General features: G+C 28.8%; 1 protein-coding gene across 5 annotated transcripts in view; it reads right to left on the bottom strand.

Annotated features, from left to right (window-relative positions):
- The window catches only part of LOC101237183 (cell adhesion molecule DSCAML1), a 69,708-nt gene that overhangs the window by 48,507 nt on the left and 4,634 nt on the right, over positions 1–16,567 (bottom strand). For 2 of the 5 annotated variants that reach the window (XM_065788810.1, XM_065788807.1), the window contains exon 2: positions 12,749–12,881. In XM_065788810.1, coding sequence (XP_065644882.1) covers positions 12,749–12,824 — 76 coding nt within the window. In that variant the 5' untranslated portion in view covers positions 12,825–12,881. Of the gene's footprint in view, positions 1–12,748; positions 12,882–13,123; positions 13,324–14,028; positions 14,282–16,384; positions 16,458–16,567 lie in introns of those variants that run through there. The other 3 variants (XM_065788809.1, XM_065788806.1, XM_065788808.1) reach the window with 3 other exon arrangements.

The following is a 16,567-nucleotide window of genomic DNA, read 5'->3' as shown; positions in this document are numbered from 1 at the left end:
CGGTTTTTGCGAAGCCCTACCTCAGATGTCTGAGGACATATAAGATAAAATTGAGACAGACTACACCTTTTTAAAATGTAATTAAGAACATGAAAGTTGTAAATTAGGAAACCCTAATATGTAATTGAGAAACAAAACATGTAATTAAAAAGTTGTAATATGTAATTGAGAATACATCAATTGTAATCGCGTTTTACAAATTGATGTATTCTCAATACATCAATTTGTAAAACGCGATTACAATTGATGTATTCTCAATTCAACATTACAAATGACTGAAGAAGAATTATTGAATGTACTTAGGTAAATGAGAATTAGGTGACTCAAAATTTCAGTGTCGTATTTTAGAAAGGGTACAATTAGGTTAACTGCAGAAATTCAAATTTTATCGGAGAAGGTGGTTTAAGCAAAACTATTGACCGAAGATCAAATCGAAGAAACGTTAAAATGGACTGAAAATGATAGTCAATTGACATTGGTGGCCATCAAATCGAAATTATTAAGATAACTTAATACAAGCGTCAGTACAACAATTACCTAGAATGCAGATTTTTTTAAACAAACTATAACCATTATTGTAGAAAAACGCAAGCACAAGCTAGGCAATGAAGAAGAGCAATAATGAAAATACCTGCTTTAAAAAGTTCAAACATACATTTGATTACAAGTATATTAACAGCAAATGTCTTCATAATAGAAATTTGCCGTGAATCATTTAAAGGGAATTCTGTGAATATTGGCTACATTTCACTAGTGGGTTACATCCGGGATTCGTTCAGAAGATTTGGTTGTTGTAACAGACAATGCAACTTGTCACGCTTATGACAAGGAAAAGAGTGTTTAAAAATTCACCATCTCAATTGCTACGTTTGGAACCCTCAGGGCTGTCTTTAGTTTTGGCGGCGCCCGGGGGTAAACGTAGTTTTTGTGCCCTCTTCCTCCAGTAATAGTCGCGTATATAAGCTTTTTGTGCTGCCACCAATACTTTAATACTTATCAATCTACCATAAGGATAAATATATATACACTCAACTCGATATATAACGTGCGTGAAACTGATTCGTAGAAAAATGTTAACATGCAAATATGTTTAGAATAAATCATGTCTAAAAATAGAAACTGTGTTATATGATATACAGGTGACTCATGCTTGTAATTTTCGCTTTTTTGTTTTAGCATCATTTGAGTACATTGTTTTATAACATAGTTTTAATATGGCATCTCTTGAAATCGCGAACAATATCTTGAAAAGTACTGAACACTTGAGTAAGAAAGATCGCTTACAGGTTTTGCAAAATGCAGATTATAGCAAATCTGGTGCATACAAGGTTCTCGGATAAGCAGAGAAGATGGTGGGTGTTACTGATGGTCGTAGAAACAATGGAGCTGCTAGAAAGATCACTGGTGCTGCACTTGGAGGTCTTATACGTGAATTTAACAATACAACAAACAAAAGTTTAAGAAGAGCTGCCCCAAAATACAATGTTTGCCGCAAACCTGTCTTAAATACTTTGAACAGACATGGTGTTTATTGTCACAAGCGAAAACCAGCACCATCTTACCATCCAGCTAAGAAAGGTGAAATAAGAAAAGCCCTTGGACGACTTTATTGACAGCATTTAACAAAGAGAGCAGGTGGACTTCCGATCATCATAATGATGAAACATATATAACACAGAATATGGGGCCGAGTTTTCAAGTAAAACTTTTTTTGCCAAAGATGCCTCAATAACTCCAGAAGAGATTCGCTTCTCAGGTCGCACCAAGTTTCTCTTTAAAGTAGGTGTTTGGTATGCATTGTGTAATCATGGTGTTTCTGATTACTTTATCTGGAACCAGGAAATGGCCATTGATGCCCAGATGTACAAATTTGAATGCCTTCAACGATGACTAATCCCCTACATTGAGAAGCACTGCCCTGATAAAGCTTGCATCTTTTGGCCAGACAAAGCTTCATCACATTATTCTTCAAAAGTAGTTAAGTATTTTAACAACAAACAAATTCCATTTGTTTTGAAACAAAATAACCCCACAAATGTCCCTCAATGTCGGCCTATTGAGCTCCTTTATGCTGAAATCAAAATGTTGATCAATTAAAATCAAGAGTATGTCAAATTATGAATGAACTTGTAAAGCTTCAAAAATTTAAACTAACTTTTCATCTCGGGTCCATGCTCTTGTTGACAAAGCTTATCGCAATGGATTATTATCTGTTCAAAAGTAACTTGTAAACTTGTATAATGAATATAAATCTCTTATTGGAATGAATACTTTGTCTTTCTTTAACGAGTTTTTCAAAATTTTTTAAGAATAACAAGATTTTAAAAAATTCTACGAATCAATTACACACACGTTACACTCGATTCGATATGTACACTCAATTCGATATATACACTCGATTCGATATATACACTCGATTCGATATATACACTCGATTCAAGTATTGTAATAAGTTAAGGAAATCAAATAGTTCAAACAATGTAATTCAAAATGAAAACTTAAATTATTAAAAAATAGGAAAATTTATAGAGAACAACTGTTAGAAAATGCTTCACCAGTCGACTCTTCAGACACTAGATATTCAATAAGACTTTTCTCGGACAATGACTATTGCTTCGTCTTTTTCATGAACAAATCGGATAATAAGAGAGTTTGTCTTTGTGACTAAGGTCTGGAATGCAATCCATAATTATTGAAAAATATTTTGCAAACTTTACACTGTTTACAATACCTTCTTTTACGTGCAAAGGAGGATAATGACCTCGTTTTTTCGCATCTTCGATTCGCCGTAAGCACTCCATCATAATTGGATCAAATTAACCAATTAATTGAGCAAGGCCGAGGAAGTTCCCATCATTTTTGGTGTACAGCTTTGGTGAGCTTCCACGGAATGCAATACTATGTTCCGACCAAAATATAATTAATGACCCTATTCCTTTAGAATGCTTCACCACCTTTCCGCTTCATTGTTAACTTGTTGGGTAGCTTGTTCATTTTTTTATCTTGACTGTTGTCTTGATCCATTTTTTAGAACAATTAAACTGAGGTGGAGATGCCTCATGCATGTTTGCTAGCTCCGTAAACTTTCTTTTTCCTCAAAATAGTTTTGGAATTCGGTCAAACAGAAGACAAGAAAAACAACAAGCAGAATCAGTTACCCTGCATTGAAATTCATTTAAGAAATGGCGTTTTTCGGTTTTAGGATATTCTATATCGCTCTTCAGGAAAGGTATCAAATCGCCATGTAATAGGCTTAAAATTACATTCAAGCATTTTGTTTTTCATTGATGCTTCCTAAAATTTTTGGCTTAAAATATCCAAAGATGAAGATGAAGGTCTCACCAGATGTTTTTAAGAAGTTTTCATCACATAAAATGTTTGGTTTACAAAGTTGTGAAAAACTTGAAAAAAGAAAAAAATGTGTTAGCTTTAGCACTTTGCAAAAAGTTTCTCGGTTCTCGGCTCGGTTCTCGGTTTCTCGGCTTCAGAGTTCTTGATGATTTTCTTCTTTGAGCATCTCACAGTTTTTTTGACATCTTCAATAAAATAATATTCAAGCTCAGATAAAGTTTATTTAAAACTTTATTTTTGTTTCTGGGAACAAAAATATTCAATAAGGTAAGATTTTTTAATTCATCGTTAAGGTCACTTAAGATTACAGTTTGCAACCCTTTTTATGACAACATTTTAATTAACTGTCATTTTGTTTTTATATTTTATAAAACAAACATGAGTTTAGCGTTAATAAAAGAAATCATTAAAAAGAAGTAATTAAAATAAACAACACAAAACTAACTTTATTAACTAACTTTTATACTTTAGCTTAAATTAAAATCGTTAAAAAAGTTTTAACGATTTTAATTAAAGCCAATGACTAAAAATGTTGGGCGTCCAAGGTTTTAAATGGTAAAGATATTTTTGAAGTTATGAACCAGTAACTAAGAACAACTCGATCCGATTGGCGCCCAACATTTTTCAGGTTCTGTACGTACACAATGTCTTTGGGACCCGATAAAGCGTTTATTTTTTACTCTTTAGTCATTTAAGAAATGGTGCTTTTAAAAAAAATTTTAAATATATTTTTCAGATTTGAGTAGGATACTACTGCACTATAAAGTGAAATGCAAAGCGATCAATAACCTCTATAATGGAGGTTGTATACTGGTATAACGTCTTCTCTGATAAAAAGAGGTGAGCTCAATAGATGTATTGCATAACTAAGCGGGTAATCTTTAAGGACTTGAGCAAAAGTGGATATATCAACGAAGACCGCTGAAAAAAAAACTACAATAGCGCTCTCCATTTAGCGGCGCCCGGAGCAAATTGCTTCAGTTGCCCTCCCCCCCACCTTCCTTTCTAAGGACGGCTCTGGGGACCCGACAGTTCACTGTTAAACTTGGTGAAAATGATCTGGTCCAAAATTAAAAGTAACGTTTAAAATTTGATTTGCATTCCACCTGTATTAGGTGTTGGGATTAAACATACAATAATAAGAGGTGATTGTGCACGTGCTGTAAAACGCACGACCATGCATTACGCAACAATTTTAAATATAGAAAACGTTTAAACTGGTGTTCAACTGAACTTTACAGTGATTTTTAATGAAAACTTGTTTAAACTTAATTTAATTTTAATATTTTTTGTAAATAAATTATTTACATTTTATTTAATTTTCATCTGAATAAAGACGCGATGGGATTTTTCTAGTTACTGCCACATTGCAAAATGTTTTTTTCATGAACTTTTAATTTACTGATAATATTTTATCATTTATTGAAAACCAGCTAAGGCTTAAATTACAGAGTAAATTAGGGCTTCAAAATCAAAAATACAAAGAATTTTGTTCTGAGTATATTATAAACTTTTATTAACTACATCTTTATTTTTTATTCCTTACTTTTCTTATCACAGAAAAACCGCTGAAATTGACCAGTCGCATTTAACTATACAGCTATTTTAAAGAACTGTGTATTACCCTTCATCAATTAGCTTATGTATTTTTCAAAGAGTCGCATGAAATTTGCAAACTACTAGTGCAATTCAGATATGCAAATATCACTCCTCTGTATAAAAATAGTAAAAAAATACCTAAGCAGGAAACTTCAAACCGGTATAACTCTCTTAGATTGCATATAAAATGCAATGCAAATGAGTGAAATATGTAAGTAAAAACAGTAGTGCAGCGAGACGGGAGCCAAAGGAACTGTTGTTATATTATAAGGGGCTGTTTACTATTTTATAAAAGAATTAATCAAAAATTTAGAAATAAATAATTCAATTATTTTTAAAACTTTACAAATTGCATCATAAACTATTGTTTATAGAGTAAATATTGTCAACTTTTATAACACTGCTTCCATCTAAAGCACGATAGAATCTTGCTGTTGTAAGGGTTAACAAGTCGCCAGTAGTACAAAAAGATCGAAATCCTTACTAACTGTCATTAAGTAAGTTAATGGAGGACTTAAAAACCTTTTTTTATAAAAATAAAGTAAGATGATTGATTAGGCAATAATATGGTCATAGGCTAATGTTAGAGATCAAAAACAAATGATAGATGCTAAGCGATTAGAGTTATCTGGAAGTTACAAGTTAGCTAACTGGAAGTTACAAGTTAGCTTTATGTTTATAACTAACTATTAGTAAGAGAAAAAAAAATTAAAAATTTTAGGCATTAGTGTTAGAAGGATACTATAGTTGATGGAAGTATACTATAGTCTATACTAAAATTGAGTAATTTAAGGTGATGACATTGTAACCTCAAAAAGAATGCTGTGTTGAGATTGAGATGGTATTTGTGGTTTTATTTTATTTAAAATTTATCAGAGAATCATATTCTGAAAGTCATTTTTTAAAATTCATTATATAACTTAAAGAAAGCAAACTTTGCTGAACCTTACTTTTTACACGCCCTTGACAACCTCCTTAGCAACGGTTAAATTTTTATTTGTCCAAGAAATTCTCCCCAAATTTAACTTTTAACACTGAGAAAGAGCTTGTTGAAATAAGTTAATAATTTATTTCTATTTTCCATAAATTAAAACATCTGTAAGATTAAAAGCAATAACTGGATTTCTCATAAATTTCTTCCAGAAGGTTCATTAAAACGAATTGTCATCTTAAAGTTATATATATCTGTGCATCTGTTTATGTTTATATAATTTAAACCTTATACTTTTAATGGGTAGAGAATGTATGAACTTCATTACTCAATACAAAAAAAAAAAAAGATTTCAAAGAAATCAATATACTTTAAATAAAACAAATCCAGCAAATAATACTCTTCTACTAACATATTCACAGAGCTCAATAAATGTAACTTATTCCAAGATAAACCCTATTAATACTTTTGCAAGTTCTAATAAAAAAAACATATGTGGATACAGGGTAATTGATAGCACTTTATTAGCCATTGTTGTTCAGCTATTATGTTGTCCAGAATGTAAAACTTGTAGACTTAATTTAACTGAAAAAGTAAAAAAAAATTGGACTCCCAGCTCATTGATTATATTCTGTAAATGTGCAATCAATAACAAATTTTTTATATCAAAGAAGTGTGGTTTTTAAAGTTATAGAGCTTTTTATGTTAACCAAAGGTCTATTTATGCAATATATTCATGTGGACAGGACCATGCTGGCCTGAAAAGTTTCTGTTATCTTATGGATCTTCCACCGCCAATGACTAAAAACACTTACAGTAAAATTGTTCGTAAAATTGCTATTGAAGTTGAAGCTATTGCAGTAGAAACCAGGTTTGATGCTGCACTTGAAATTATAAAAGCATCCTAACATACTACTGGTGAATTCGATTTAATAAATACTAGTGTTTATTGTGCTGGTATTTGGCAACGTCGAGATTTTTTTCTCATACAACGGTCTTTTTACGGCAATATCTATGATTACAGGAAAAGTTTTGGATTGTGAAGTATTATTCAAATATTACAAACAATATTTTTTGATTGGAAAGAAAAATAATACAGAACCTGATGCATATGAAGTGCTTAAAGTTACTCATTTTTGTTACCTCATCTATACTGGCCCATCCACCGGTATGGAGGTCGCTGGAGCAAAGTCAATTTTTGAACGATTTATTGAAAAATATAAACTCCGCTTTACTAAATTTTGTGGTGACGTAGATAGTAAGGCATTTTCATCTGTTGAAAGAGTGTATGGTGTTACACTAGTTTCAAAGTTAGAATGTGTTGGTCATATGCAAAATAGAGTTAGCACACGATTAAGAAAATTAAAAAAGGAAAGACGTCAAGGTGGTAAAGGAAGACTTACTGATGCAACAATTGACAGATTGCAAAACTGTTATCGAACTGCAAATAGAACCAAAAATCAATCTGTTAATAAAATGCGCAGTGCAATAGTTGCTTCATTGTTTCATGTTGCTTCCTCAAAAGAAAACAATTATCACACCTGTTGTCCAAACGGTGAAAAAAGTTGATGCCAGCACAATGTTGATCGAAAACATCCCAATCAATCTTCTCTCTATAAGCCTGGCCCTAGTTTGCCAAGTGATATCATTGAGTTACTAAAGCCAATTTATGAAGAACTTAGCTCTAATGAATTGATTGCAAAATGTATGCACGGAAAAACTCAAAACCAAAATGACAGTCTTTACATGATGATATGGGAACGAGTACCGAAAACTAAATTCTGTTCATTGTTACATTTAAAATTTGCAACATATGATGCGATTACAAACTTTAATATTGGAAGAAAAGCATCAGTGATGACTTATGAAAAACTCAATATGATTCCATGAACATTTATGATAGATGGCTGCAATAGAAAAAATAAAATACATCTATATCAATCGTCATACAAAAATAAGCCCAATGTAAAGTTGCGTAGAAAAACAATCAGGGGCAATAAAAAGAACAAAAACGATAAAGAAAAGCAAAAACAAGGAAATCTTTATGCTGCTGGTAGTTTCTAAATATTTTTCTCTTAAATTTACATACATTGTTTATATCTGCCAATAGTTAATTATAAAACATTCCAGAGTTCGAGATATTGCTGTTTCAGCACAAAAAATTGCTAATTTAAAAATCTTCATAAACCGTGTAGTGCTACATGGAAACAAATAGTCAGGTTTAAAAGCTTTTGGCAGATTGCTTAGATCAAACTGTTTTTTATCATTGGACCAAGTTTTTACTTTGAATACTTTATTAGAATCTGAGATATTTTTGACGGTGCGATGTGCATATTATCTTATATCTGCCATTTTAGGTTATTGTCATGACAACATAACAACCTGTAATTTTATAAATCATTTTCGATTAATAAGATCTTTCAGATGCTTAATTATAATTTTTACTATAAGGTTTCACTTCCAAGATTTTTTTGAAGGGGGTATACCACCTTAAGAAGTACAATGAAGTACAGTGAAAAAAGTAATTTAGTGAGGAGGTGTTAAACAAAAGTACATAAGACAATAATCAGTGACAGAGGCAATTTGACAGGGGGATATGGGGTTTTGAACCTCTCCCCACGCCCCCTCAAAAAAGGTGATTTTCAAGTTATAGTTAGTTTATTTGCGAATTTACTCGGCTATTTAATACCGTTCAGTTGGGTGAATTTTAGTTTTGAGGCCCTTTTTTTTTTAAAATCTAAGGAACTAGTCGGTAGTTTTGAAAGATTCACCCCCACCCCCTCATTTTATTTGTAGAATTGCCTCTGATTAGAGGATTCAAACCTGATTTTACAACAAATAGGTGGATTCAAATGTAAGTATATTTCAAAGTCAAGAATGAGACTGCTAATTATTTTTCAGAATTATGGGAAATAAAAATAACGTAATCAAAGATAAAGCAGACATATTTAAATTAGCTTCATAAGTAGCAAGTTGAGAAACAATTTCTAACTTTTACTCAACCAAGATTTCCAAGAACAAGATCTATTTCAGAGTTATCTTCTTTATGTAATTCCGAGTTAACTTCTTCTAGAACTTGCTTAGAAAATTGATTCCTAAAAGGCAGCAGGACATGTATATATATTAAGATATATATAGATATATATGTAATATATCAAGATTGCAACAAAAGGTTTATTGTATAATATATCAAGATTGTACAATCAATATCAAGAGAAACAAAGAATCATTTAAAAACAAGAGGAACAAAGAATAATCTTGAGATTAACTTTTGTGCTCATCCATAATTAATAGAGTAACTAAACAATTTTATTATCCATTGTGTTAAAGTAACACGTCGTGTATATTTCGAATGTTTTGCTGAGATATTAAATATAATGCCTTGCATATTTTAAATATTTTTCTGAGATGTCGGTGTGATCACATCTTTAACATAAGTTAAATTCAAAAAATTTCAAAGAAAAATTTTAAGAAAAAACCAAATCGAAAAGGGGCTTCTTTTTTTATTATAACATTGTGCTTTTTTGGAAATCAAGTATAAATTAAGATACTGTCAAAAAATTTTTTGTGGAAACTACGAATTTAAGATTTTTTCATGGACCAGCGAACTCAAGAATTCAATTGTGAATATTTAAAATTTAAAAATTCGCTAAAGCTTTAAATTCATTTATTTACAAAATGTAACACGGTTTTTAAATTCATTGATTTTTATTTTTTTAATTTCATTTATTTATTTCATTCATTAACCTTAAAAATATTTATCTGATGAATAAATAAATATCTTGTTTTTTGGTTTGGTTAATGACCATTTGTAAATTTAACCAAATGGTTGTTTGCTTACATTTACTTCGATATCTTTTAACGAAAAATTTAATCTTCTATTTCCAGTATTTGCAAACTTGTTAATTTTTTTGTCTGCACTTCTTTTAGCAATTCCATAAATATTCAGTTATGCTGAGCCAACTTTGGTGCCTCGTCCAATTACTATAAATATTCAGTTATGCTGAACCTGACAATTTTTGTGCCTCGTCCAAATTCCCAACAATGTTTTTAATCTTTTCAAATTATAAAAACTTTTCTCATCAGAAAAAACATTAACTGGCAAACTTTTAAACAAAATTTTAAAGATTAAATTACTTTGAATAATGATATTTAAAATAATTACTTAAAATAATGATATTTGGAAAAATTGTCAATCACTCTTTAAAAGTGAAAAATAAAATATATGTTCATCATATTATATATATATATATATATATATATATATATATATATATATATATATATATATATATATATATATATATATATATATATATATATATATATATATATATATATATATATATTTGTTTTTATAAAATATTTTTTAGAAAACTCGGATTAATAATTTAAAAAGTTCTAACACTTTTCAATAAGTGATTAAATAAAACCTTAATGAGTTAATGCTCACACAGATATTTATTTAGGGGGAGACGGGGCTAGATGGCGAACATAAAAAATTGTAAAAGCCCTGAGTTATTGCAAAACTATCAGTAATGAAGCAATAAAATTTGTCAGTATGTTTAAGTTTTCATAATGATTCATTACCTGCATGAATTTTCAGTTTGCAAGTAGAAAAGTTTGAAATAAAAATTAAAATTAAAGTTCATAAATTTGACATCAGTTCACGTGACTGGGGTAAGATTCTTCCTCTTACCTAACCTTATTTTAAATGATAACTTAATTAAAAAACAAGCCAGTATTAGGTCTTAGAAGTTATTGTTGATGAGAATTTATCCTTACTTCCTCAAATAAGATATATTCAATCTAAAATCACTAATATAATTGGTATGATGCATCGAGTTTGCTCATATATCAATAAACAAAGTCTCAAACTAATATATTTTGGACTAATTCATTGCTTCATCAGCAACGCAAACATAACATGGGCGAGTACGCAACCATCAAAACTTAAAAAAATTTATAGTCTACAAAAACATGCTAGCAGAATATTTACTCTAAAAATAAGCGTGAACACGTCAAACCTATAATGAAAGATATGAAAATGATGAGTGTTTTTGAAATAAATATCAATCAGCATTTATTTTTTATGTATCGGTTCAATAATGATCTCTCTCCTGCAAACTTTAATAACAAGTTTGAAATAAACATAAATGAAAACTATTATCTAAGAGCAAATATAAGTAACTCATATAAACTGCCTCAAAACTTTAATAAATATGCTGAATATAGCATTGCATATCGAAGACCAAATATATGGAATAGTTACCAAAAAGGATTCAAATGTATGGCAAAGTCATTAAGTTCATTTAAGTTTATAATAAAAAAGGAAATTTTTAAAATTTGAGAACCAATTGTGCTTAAAGGGATCACCAAGTAATTTTAATTATTTTAGTATTTATTTTATTTGATCTTTTTTTGATTTACTGATTAGCGCAGCAGTTTTATGCTCATTAGGGTTTTTAATTTAATATCTATATTCTATTAAAAATGTATAAAGGGGCTCTATGAAAAGATTGCGATGACGTATTGTTATTTTCATTTTCTTTGAGCCCCTGTCTGTTTAACTCTTTATTAAATAAAGATCATTGTAAAAAAGAACAGTTTTTATTTTTTATTGTATATACAAAAACGGTGCTTGTTGACAAGATTTTACTGTCTTTATGTTCTACGGACATATGTTGATTATTTATTGTTAAACAGCAAAATAAATGTAAAAAAAAAAAGATGACATATTATGCAACTTCTGCCTTAATTTTTAAAAAAACTACTAACAATTCTAACTAAAGTAACACAAAATAAACATACGTAGATAAAAAAATATTCCTCAAAAAGTTACACCCGAAAGGCGCCATCCATTATGAATAACCAAAACCGAGGTATTTTTTTTAAGCGCAAAAAGTAACTTATGCGAATAGAATTGCCTTAACAATATTTAAAAAACCAATTGGCGTTTTAAAATACAAATTATAAATACAATTTTTTATCAACCATTTTTAACTTTTTTTGTTGAGTTTTTATATGGAAAGCCATTTTGGACTATTCACCATCTTGCCCCGTTTTTCCTTACCAATTTTGTTGAAAACAAATTCTGGCACTGACTTGTCAAAGATTTTTGGTATAAACTGTAAAAATAATTGAATTGACAAAGACATTAATTTCACTTGTTATTTGTAAAGATACGACAAGTTGAAGTTATTCCAATATATCCAAATTGATACAAAAGGTACGCAAAATCAGTTTAACAAAAACTAATGACTTTTGGGCTCAAAAAACTTTTTTTGGACCAGGTGCCCCGTAAGTTATGTAAAAAAAGAAAACCTAATTTGTCTAATGAGCAGCAGAAAAACAATAAAATTAAAAGATTTTAATTAAAATATTAAAATAAATAATTTGTTTTTGAGAAACATTTTTATGGTGCAACTTAATGCAATTTCATCCGAATACAAAAATACAATAAAAATTTTATGGTTGTTCGATTGATAAGATCATTGCTAATCAGCGATAATTTAAACTGATCATCATTTTTCAATCTTCGTCCGCCATCTCCTAGCATCCGTCCATACATGTAGGTAGATCAAAGTTTTTCAAAATCAATCAAAATCAAATATTTTGAAATCCTACTCCTCTTTTATTTTTTGTTTACGTATGTTGTTTATATATTTGAATATCAAATAATGCAAATATTACAAGAGAAAAAATGAAGTTTTATAAATAAGAAAAAAATTGTTCTTAGGACATTTTTTGGAATATCACTGCATTTTTTTATGAATGTTGGACATAAAAAAAAAACAAGTATTATAAATAAATAACAAAAACTTCAACAATAATAATAATAACTAACAAAGCATCAAATAAACTTACCAACAACACTGTTACCCACCACGACGTATATTGCACACATAAGCAAACAAAATAACATAGATACGATGCTTATCATTTTTTCTAACAACGATTTAAAATGTTCATTTTATACTGACTTTTTTGTCTATCAATCCTGAAAAAAAAAACAGTTTTTATTCATATCATGAAAATATTTTTTAACGCATTTATCGCCAGAATAAAAAGCTGCAGCTAATATGCTTTTTCTGAGCAGCAGAATTGCATGTATAAGACTCACACAATTTTAGAAAAGAGTTTTAACTTTTGAAAGTGTTATCATTGATAAGAAATTAATTTTCCGACATTCAAAATTAAAAAACATTAAAAATTCATTTCTGTTTGATTGACGATTGATACCTTGTAAAGTTTGCTTGATACTGTAAATGACAGCAATACACTGTTATTTAAAACTTAACAGTACTTTACCAGTTTGTTACCAGCTTTGAATAATAATGTTTTAAGAACACGAAGTAGTGAGGTAATTTTTTTTCTTTGTTAGAAAAAATAAAAGGAAGGCTCTGGCTAAACAGTTACATTGGAAGTTCATCAATGAAGTTAAATAATTAACATGCTTTTGCCGCTTTTCTAAGAGTTTTTCTTTAATTAATAAAAAAACTATTATATATAACAATTCCTAATAGTAGGGATTGTTCGTCGCGCGTTTCTTTTTTTTTTAATTTTTAACTGAATAGAGTGATTGCATGAATTGTTTTTAATCGTTTTACGACAGCGGAGTCCGTATCTCCGTATTTAAAAGAATTCTTGAACCTAAATAATTTAATTGAAATCTAAATATTTTTAAAGTTGATTTTGTTACGTTTTATTACAGCGTGTAATATTATTTGTGCTTCGTTAAAAGTTGTTTGCAAGTTGAAATTTTCCATGAGGAAAATGAATTCAAACTGAAAATAAATTCTTTTTAAGAGACTATATTAATATTACAGTTTTTTTTTTCTTTCGGAAAACATTTTATTTGCGTCATCAGATTTATAGAATAAGAGAAAGATGAAAACTAATTTTGAAGCCTAAAATAAACATTGAAAAAAAAAATTTGAAAAACAGTGACAACTTTTTTTTGAAATTCAAAATTTATCAATTTTATTTGAGAAAAGTCATAAATTAAACCTCAATAAAATTATATTTACATAATTTTTTTTTTAGGAATTCACTTTTCTTCTGATTTCAGAATATCAATTTCTATTGCACTTTTAACTCGTGAATCACTTGATTAAAAAAATTCTTTTTAAATAAAAAAAACTTACTCGGAACTGTCGACAATACGTGGAAATCAACATCAGTTTAACTGCACGTCGTAAAAGTATCATTTTACAAAACTTTAAAATGGCGTAAGAAAGTTATTTAACGTTGCAAAGAATATTTAAAAAATAAATGAATTAAACATCGTAAATGTTTGTCCTAATATTAAACAAAGAGAGAAAAAGAGAGAAAGAGAAGCAGTCACAAAATCAATTTTCAAACACCTGCTGTTTATTTACTTTGCTTAATTTAGTCTTCTTATGTTTTAATTCTAAGACGTTACTATGTTTACACATGATGTTAAGTCTTAAACCTTACAACTATAAATAGTTATAAAATTTAACACTATATTTTATAAAAATGAGAGTGAAACTAGTGTTGTCAGTCAATTTATATGGTATTTAAAAAAAAACAGCTTAACATTGGAGTGGTATTGCTTTGTAAAAAACTGTTGAAATGATGTGGTAAAAAAAAAGCAATCAAATATTATTAAAATTAAAACAACTCATCACGCAAAGTGGTTTTAGTTTTTATGCAAACATAAAACGATATTGCAGAAATATTAATGGTAAATGACATAAAAATCTTTTTTCACAGTTTTAAATTCACTTTTTCTTAGAAAAAACTTGCATTATAAAGTTTGAATTATTTGATATCCAAAACTAGATTTTTTTGATTAATTTGAATTTTATTTAATTCTTCTATCCTCTTTTTGCTATATTCTAAATTGCAGACATATTATTGAGATTATTGAGTTATAAGTCTAAACGCCGTAATAGCTTTGAGTAGGATTCAATCAACTGATTACGCACTGTTATTAAGTTACTAACTGTTTACGATAATCACAATATAATAACCACAAAAGTAATGGCGATACGGTAATCACAAAAACACGAGAACTTATGATAACAGCAACACAATTTTTTTGCTTTTGTTTTTATATATAATTGTGCAAACATGGTTTGTTACCTATTTGTTTAATACTTATTTCAAACTATTTATTTCCTTTTTTCATTTAACTAAAGAAGTTAGAACTTACTTAAAACGATAACGGTGACGTACCTGTGATTGAAGATGTTAAAACTTTTTTTAAACATTAATGGTGACGTATCTGTAACTACCGGTGGCGTAAAACTCATTTGTTACTACCGGTTATGCCGATATAATGGTCTACTGGTCATTACAACTATTATTGGTCATGGCAACTGTTTTTTTGTTTTCATATGTAATGTGGAAATTTGCAATACAAGGAGAAACTAAATTTTAACGCAATGATGTTTAACAACATAATGTTTAAATTTAATGTATATATATATACATACATACATACATACATACATACATACATACATACATACATACATACATACATACATACATACATACATACATACATACATACGTACATACATACATACTTACATCTATACATACAGAGGCGATTCTACGAAAAAAATGAGGGAGTGGGGGTGAATCCTTAAAAAGTACCGACTGGCTTCAAAAAATAAAAAATTCTTAAAACGAAAATTTAACCGACTGAACTGTGTCAAATACCCGACTAGCCGACTAAATTCGTAAAAAAACCGACTATAACTTGAAAATCACTTTCTTTGGAGTGGTGTAATACCCCCACACAACCATGTAAAATCGTATCTGTATACATATTATCTATTGTACTTAGTTTTTTTTCTTCTTTCCAATTTATGCATAAATATAAGCAGCAAATAATGTTTTTTTTATAAAAATAGAATCGAAAATAATTTTTAAATAGATTAAGAATATATTCAGAAATAAACTTAAATTTCTGAATTTATTTCGGAAAGTTAATAAATAAAAAATGAAATATGAATAATAACAATGCTGAAATTAACGTTTGTAAATAAATACTTTTTTTATGGAGATCAATACAAATCTTTATCTAATGTTTTGTTAAAGTTCTTTTTTACTCTTGTTACAATGTGGGAACAATGGGCAGTCCCATCATTAGACAATAAGGCAAAAAATTTAATAAAAAAAATCAATAAATAATTGTATGAGCGGTAATCTCATTTTTAGATAATGTCATTAAAACTTCACAGATATATTTTTATTAATAAAGCGTGATAATTGTAAGCTCCAGTCTCTAAGTCAAAATAAATAAAACAAGTCTCCAGTCAAAATAATAAAACAAAACAAAAAAAAAACCCACTACAGTCTTTTGAACAACAGTTGTTTACTGATTTTAACTATACTTATCTTTATGTAAACTTGCTAATAGATAAAGAATTCTTTTATCAAACTTATAAAAATAAGTAAAAAAAAAAGAAACTTTAATAAATAATTTTTAAAATGTTTGTTATTTAGATATTTAATTAGACTAACTTGTTCATTTGTTAGATCAAGTTTAGGTTCCAACCGCCTATGATTAACATTTTCAATACAAACCAAATAGTAGCTAAATAATTAGTAGAAATAATAGCTAAATAATCGGTAGAAATTATATAAAATATTTTTTTAATAAAGAAACAGCAACAAATGACAAATAAGTTGTCATTTATTTAATTA

The sequence above is a fragment of the Hydra vulgaris genome, chromosome 01 (genome assembly GCF_038396675.1).
Source record: "Hydra vulgaris chromosome 01, alternate assembly HydraT2T_AEP".
In the NCBI taxonomy this organism is placed as follows: domain Eukaryota; kingdom Metazoa; phylum Cnidaria; class Hydrozoa; order Anthoathecata; family Hydridae; genus Hydra; species Hydra vulgaris.
The sequence above is the reverse complement of the archived record's forward strand: the minus strand, read 5'-3'. Positions and strand labels throughout refer to the sequence as shown.